Source organism: Penaeus japonicus, unplaced genomic scaffold (assembly GCF_977035675.1).
Source record: "Penaeus japonicus unplaced genomic scaffold, GWHDUDI00000001_assembly GWHDUDI00000030, whole genome shotgun sequence".
In the NCBI taxonomy this organism is placed as follows: Eukaryota; Metazoa; Arthropoda; class Malacostraca; order Decapoda; family Penaeidae; genus Penaeus; species Penaeus japonicus.
In genome coordinates, this window is record NW_028234432.1 from 31,504,835 (window position 1) to 31,512,334 (window position 7,500).

Sequence of the window (7,500 nt, forward strand, 5' to 3'; positions counted from 1 at the left end):
TTGCTCCTCGTTCGTGAGGATATTGTTTTTTTTTCTCATTATCCTCTCCATCATCACCAAACGTTATTACTCCTCGTTCGCGAATTGTACCTCAGCGTGTCACCGCGTATCCTCTTTCCAGACTGCGGCGAGTCCGCCTATAGCCACCGGTACTACATGCGGATCGTGGGCGGCCGGCCTGTGTTGGCGGGCGAATGGCCCTGGCAGGTCGCCCTCCAACAGAAGGACCCCTACAGCGGCAAGGGCCTCGGCCAGCACTGCGGAGGGACTCTCATACATCCCTCGTGGGTGCTGACGGCGGCACACTGCATTGTAGAGTAAGCATTTGCGTGTGTGTCTTTTGTGCGACTGTTTGCGTGTGTGCTTGTGGGCGTAGGGATTTCGATTGACGTGTGATTGACGTGTTCTGCTGCACGAACTCGTCCGCTAAGCATCAGTTGTGCTTTCGGGTCTTTTTGTTACTCGCGTAATGATGGTAATGATAAAAATTATCAATAGTAATAATAATAGTAATAATAAAGTTAAAAGTGGTTATGATAATAACGATTATAATGTTAATGCTTATGATAATTCTTATCATAATAAGTAATAATTGTAAATAAAATAAAAAAGTATAGCGAAAATAATTATAACAGTAATGATGATAACAACAACAACAATCATAATGAAAGAAATAGATAAACAATGATGACAACAACAGTAAGACTAATAATAAACAATAATAAGAACGATGATACTACTAATAATAATGATAATAATAATAATAATAATGATAATAATGATAATAATGATAATGTGTCCTCTTTCCAGCCCCGTATTTAAATTCGCTCTGCCGCCCCCATTCTGGAGCGTGCGCGTGGGCGAGGTCAGTCTCTCGGCCGAAACCCATCGCTTGTATCCAGTATCGAAAATCATTACACACAAGGTAAGGGCGTGTCATTAGTGTCACTTGAATCGCGCTTTTGTTGTGCTAAAGAGTTGTTGATATATTCTATATTCCGTGATTGTGATTTGAGTCTGTTTGACTTTTCCATGATTTGGTGTCATTGAGGTAAAGGCACAAGGGAATGGTTGGTTGGTATGAAGAGGTCGATCCGTGATGAACTGTTCCCTTTAGTGTCGTATAGGGGGCCCATAACCATACAATATACATGAGTGAGCGAGCTCGTGTACAATTAGAAACTTCATGAATAGTTATTTGCTCGTGCACACGCCGTGATTACGTATGGTTTCATTAATAAGCAAGTCAGACTTGTAACTTTGATTATCAGTGCCAAATACCTCTCCGCGGGTTCTCTATAAATATTCATAAGCTGATATATCTTTCAATATCCTCGCGTGTAGTCTGAAATTATTCAACAAGCGTGACACTTGCAATACGTAATATCAGGAGCACGGTTTTGCTTATTTCCTTACTTCATAAACACCATAGACGATCTAACTATAACTATAGAGCCAAAAATTGCAAAGATTCTTTCCAAGAGCAAAATGAAAAATAGCTCCTATCACCCGCAGTTCTTCGACTCGGAAACCTGGGACAACGACATTGCGTTGGTGAAGCTGAGGAAGCCCCTTGACTTGGAGGAACACGCCGGCCTCGTCAACACCATCTGCCTGCCCTCTCGCAACATGTCCTTCATTGACCTGCAGTGCTCAGTCACCGGCTGGGGCAGGACCAAAGAGCGTAAGTGTTGGTGTGGCCTCAGTTCAGTTTGTTTGACGGGATCAAGGCACAGTGTTTTGATTAACAACTTCTTGTGAATGACAAGGATTATTTGAATTTGTGTCTTTCATATTTAACTCCTTGCTTTGACTGAATTATTAAGATACACGTATCCCCATGCTACTTGTCCCCAGCAATGATACAGTAATTATAGAGCAACTTCTCTCAATATAGCTGCGAGTGTATGTAGGAATGTGTTGCCATTTATGACCTTATCAAACTAACCGCTCAAATGATGGAAACCTACAAGGCCAGTTAACTCAAAACTGAAAATGAAAGAATAAATAATATGATAAACCCACTCCAAGTATCTGAATACACAAAGTGTAACAAATGAAACAGCAGCCATCAAAGCAAAATTAGTCGGGAAATACGAAATATCCTCACGGGTAGAATAATTGCTGCGACGTATAGTATTCATAGTATTCATATAGTAGCATAGTATTCATTCTTTTACATACAAGAACTTGTTGACAAAAAATAAATGCCTTTCTAACGACAAGGAAATTAAGGTGGGTCTCTCCCAAAGGTTGCTAGAAGCGATTAAAGTGTCCATGAGAAGTGGTGCATGAAAAAAAAGGAAAAGGGCATTATTTGAAGCGATGAATTCCTCTGTTGGTGTATTTTTGGAGAGAACTAACTTTAATCATGGTGGTGAGCCATGATGAGACTGTAAGTAACATGCAAAGTGTAGCAGAGATCTCCGTAAACACTAAATAACCAAGAAAATTAACCAGGAAAACTACTGAAGTTCAAATATTCACGATTACTCAAACGTCGCTAAAATATCAAACCATTCGGTACTACTGGAAAGAAACAAAGAAACAGTGAAATAAGGCAATAACCACAACAAAGACGCGTAGACAAACAGAAGCGAAATTCATATCACAAAAGTCAATGACTTGCATGAAGACGAAGACGAACAGAGAAAACAGAGAGTCATACATGGCAATTTCTTCCTTCCAGATGGCACGAACTCCGATCTCCTGCAGACCATCCGGGTGCCGGTCATGACGAACAAGAAGTGTCAGCGAGCCTACCGGAAGGTCAACCCGGTCAGTAACGGCATGATATGTGCAGGCTGGGACGACGGGGGAATGGGGCCTTGTGTGGTAAGTGGATATCTTTTTATCTGTCATGGCCTGTAGGACTCACTTCTAGGAAAAGGGCTTCGGAAATGCCATGCGTTTTACATGAGATGTTAAAACCTTAGATGTGGTTATGCTTTACCCTACATACTGACTGTAGTTATTCCAGTTATGTTTTATGTTCATATATTCCGATACCATCAGCATTATATTTCGGCCTGCTTAAACCATGACCTGTCTATATTCAAAAGTCACATTTTGGGCGTACACCAATATTGTGAAAAGGACAATAAAGCTTGTACAGATTGCTATAGTCTCATGAACCGCTTTTCAGTCCGATAAAAGTAAATACTTTCCTTCGCCAGCTCACCGACCCCGTTATAACAAAGCGCTCTGTTCTTCCTCCTCCTCAGGGCGACAGCGGAGGGCCCCTGCAGTGTCGCGAGCGCGGGGGGCCGTGGATTCAGGCCGGCATCACCTCCTGGGGCGTGGGGTGCGCCGCCCCCTCTTACCCGGGGGTGTACATCAGGGTGTCAGAGTACCTCGACTGGATCTACAAGCATCTCGAGAAGACCTAGAGATGAGCGCCGCCGCTTCTTAAAACCTGTGATCGATGTTGTTGTTTTTTTTCTATTTATTGTTGTCATCGTCATCATCATCTTCACTTACACTGGTTTTATTACTGTTGTCGTGTGGCCACAGAACACAAAGTGGGTCCAACGTTCTCTATACAAAAGGAATTGCTAATTGTAATGAATATGAAAATAACTTTTAATCATCCGTTCATTCCATAGATGATTTACAGCGACCTTGATGATTATCCATAGTAATTAGATGCCAAGGTTGCATAGTTAATTATACTGATACTGGAAAAGGGAAAGACGGAATGTCAGTGGAACAGAAAATAAGGTCAGAAAATTGAGAGTGGAACAGAAACAAGTGACCTATGATTCGAAAAACTTGGAGAAAAGTAAAATGCACATTGACAAAAATCAATTAGCAACATGCAGGGACAAACTACCGCATCGTCACGTGAAACATAAACATTATGGACAATGAAGTGAATAAAGAATGTGGTGTTAGACAAGAAACCGGTGAAAAAAAAAGAAAAGTGTCGACTAATTTATGTGTACATATTTATAATGAAAAAGAGTAAAATATGTGTCTTGGAATATGTGGATACGACAAATTTGTGTAGTATTGTATAAGGATCTATGTATTCTTTAAATATTTGCCTATCTTCTTACATTTCTAGCTATGTATGCGTGTTTTGCTTACACTGATTTACACATTCCAAAAAAAAAAAAAGCCTTTGGAAAACAGGATTTATTTATTTACATTTTATACCAAAACAGTCAAAACAGTTCTTAGAAGCAGCTCTTTGGCATCATGAAATCAAGATGTATATTGCCAGACTGCAGATGTCATGAAATTAAATGAGTGCATATAAATCACGACTCTACGCCAATAGTAACTTGTTTATGACACGTAACATACATCACCAGACGAGAAACTAGAACACAAAATCTTTCAGGCATTTACCTCAGCCCTTGCCTTCGCCTGTGCACATGCACTTGCCACTCAGGAAGAATATGATATTCAGATGCGATCCGTTGAACGTTGCGTCTGTCGACTATGTAACTGTATTTGAAATGTTCATATGCAGGACATAAAGGCTATTCATTGCTTCAGGAGTTGAAGACGCTGTCATGCCTTTCGCGGGATGATTTCTAAACATCCTTCTTCTCTTTCTGTTTTGGTCCTTAGTCTTGGGTCTACACTTATTTCACTGATTATGATAAAATTCATTAGTTCACTTATTTGGTTAATCACACACCCATTGGTTCTGTAGACCATTCTTCGTATGATGGGTCACTTACCAACAGGACTCTCCATTTCATAATTTATGACGACGTCAGAATTACGTTTACCTTAAGACTTTTTTCTCTAAGGTCAGTGCATAAGCAACGTTAAATGAAAACCCTGTTATATCATTTGTCAAAATTGGATTAGCGAGTTCTTTAGCCTTTACCTCTTCTCCCATTTTTAAGTCACCATTACCCTATCTTTATCTTCGAATTTACATATAAATTCATTTCGTCTTTCACAAGGCCTACTCTTCTTATATCATGAGGTTCAATCGAGGGCCTGACCAGGGCGGGACGGCCGTGACACTAAGGACCTCCTGCTCCCCAAGTGCATCGGTACAGGTGCATGTAGTGCCATCTGTCGGTGATGGTTAGGCTAGTGATTTATTTATGGATTTAGTTTTCTGAGCAGATGAAACCGTCAGCGACAAATGAGTGTGTTTGTCTTGTTGAATCTTCGAAGTTCTGAGTCAGTCGAGGATAGCCGCAGCTGGAGAGTCTGTCCTGTTTGTTACTATTACTGTTATTAGAAGTTTGTTATGTTTTTTTATTAGTAATGTTGTCCTCACTGTCAATGCTATTATCTCAAAATTGTCTTGCAATTATAACATTGGCAATATTTCCATCACATAAGGTTAATTTGATGTACCATATTTAGAGCAAGGATATTTCATAGCCTTTATCTAGTGAAGCTGTGATACTCACAACTCTAGTTTTGTGTATTTATTTATTTTCTAACTTAATGTAGACAGCAAAAGCTTCCATTTCCGGTGAATCTCAAAAGAGATAGCGATCCCGTGAGGATCAACAATTTCACAATTCGTAACAAGGATCACCTTTTACTATTGGCGTGGTGATGATCCTGCTCAAAATCCTGCTTTAAATGCCGTGGTTATCTTTCTCGTGATACACCGTATTGACTGTGATTTTGTTATAACCTCGACGTGACCAGCACGTCTATTGTAGAGAGTTCAAATATATATTTAATAGTAAACACTTATCGCATTTTTTGTTTTTATCCGTCTCTTCCTTGGAATTGTCCCTAATGTAAATCTTTTTTGAAAGTGACGATTTGATTCCAATTGTAGGGCTGGACTTACTCATCCTCTTGAAGCAACAGAGTATATGAGTAACGCCCTCTTATCAATCTTTCTTTAACTATATGATGCACCCTGCGACACAACACTTGCAAAGCCTAATGCATAATATTTAGAAGGCTTATGATTTTGTAATTCAAGATATAACGCGTAAGGTGTGCATTTTGTAACTAAAATCATAGACGTTTACGATTTCAAGATACAAGGAACCTCACTGAGCATGATAACACAGACAAATAGAAATACAAATGCTAAAGTCTGACAGCCTAAATAATCATCATTTGCAACACAATCAACAATATGTCGTTAAGGGGAAGAAAGAAGGACACATGTGAAAAATAAGTTTAATATTATATTGCTATACACAGAATATTGTGGCTGTTAACCATATCAGAAATATCATGAACACTTGAATAGAATAAGCTTTATGTACATCAACACCTGTACTTTCATATCTTTGTTTACTCATACAATAATTATTTACATATACAGAGGAGATCCAGCTCCTTTGATGTTCGAAAATTCAAAATTCTTGAAACACATGGTAAACGTAACTGGGATCAAAATGCTGCATTACTCTTTCAAGAATTGTTGAGAAAACAACACTAGTATAACAGTTCCTGACATATAAAGATTCTTTTTATCACAGGTAAAAAGTTTAAGACTCTCGATATGGGAAATATATATATATAAATGGAAAAAATACATCAGCTGTCAACATCCATTAAAAAAATCCCTGACTGGCACCTCAAGCGCATCGCGACTTACAGATGGCTAAACAGTATTATAAATAATTAACACTGATTAAAATAGAGACGAAGAAATAATAATAGTTAACAAGAACATAGGCGATTAATCTACGACGGAAATAATCTACTAAATCTACCTGATAGAAAACAACCTCATCTAAGTACTGATTATTCTCCTGATCCAGTTAGAGAACAAAGCTAAGTTAGTGTACACTCCCGGCAGATTACGTCGAGCGCATCCAATGCCCCAGCTGACCAGGCCAATCAGGTGCCGGCGGCCATCCTGCATGAGGGTTAGCGGACTACCCGAGTCACCCTGAGCGTCAAAGAAAACGGGTTAAAAATCATGGAATAGAAAATGGGTAGTGCGTGGGAAATAGAGCCTACACTAAAGGAAAATAAACATGGTAGTGAAATTTGGCTATTCTATAGTACGACTCAATGCAGTGGGTTGCAAATACTGATGAAAACGTACTACGTAACTTAGAAACATAGGATTGGCAGTGAACTTCTGTTATTCTATATCAAAAGTTGATGAAAAGTAGAAGTTAAATTAAATTTCTACAATAAACTCAAATATACTGATTAAGTTGTATAGTGAATTTAAAACACTACAAATTCTAGCATAACATAGTGCTGTGATGAGAGATGCTTAATTAATAATACAAAAAGAAGAAATACAGCTAAAGAAGGCAACAAAACAGCAAAAGGAGCGTTCAAGGCAATTGTCAATAATAAAACAATAACAATAAGGTAACAGAAATTGCTAAAAATGTCATTTCAAGACATGAGAAAATCAAATGAATCTTTTGAATAATAATACTTGGAATAATGATCACAATCGTTATGATAATAATAATGATAATAATAATAATAATAATAATAATGTACACATATTAGTTGTTAGCATGATACATCTATGGATAACAATGTATACACAAAATTATATTTCTGTGTTTAACTACTATGGTGTCG

General features: G+C 38.4%; 1 protein-coding gene across 1 annotated transcript in view; it reads left to right on the forward strand.

The window, feature by feature from the left end:
- LOC122258977 (tryptase-2) overlaps positions 1-5,679 on the forward strand; it is a 15,456-nt gene extending 9,777 nt beyond the window's left edge. Inside the window, exons 2-6 of the mRNA XM_043025373.2 lie at positions 122-317; positions 811-925; positions 1,516-1,684; positions 2,690-2,835; positions 3,225-5,679. Coding sequence (XP_042881307.2) covers positions 122-317; positions 811-925; positions 1,516-1,684; positions 2,690-2,835; positions 3,225-3,389 — 791 coding nt within the window. The 3' untranslated portion in view covers positions 3,390-5,679. The remainder of the gene's footprint in view (positions 1-121; positions 318-810; positions 926-1,515; positions 1,685-2,689; positions 2,836-3,224) is intronic.
- The last annotated feature ends 1,821 nt before the right edge of the window (positions 5,680-7,500 follow it).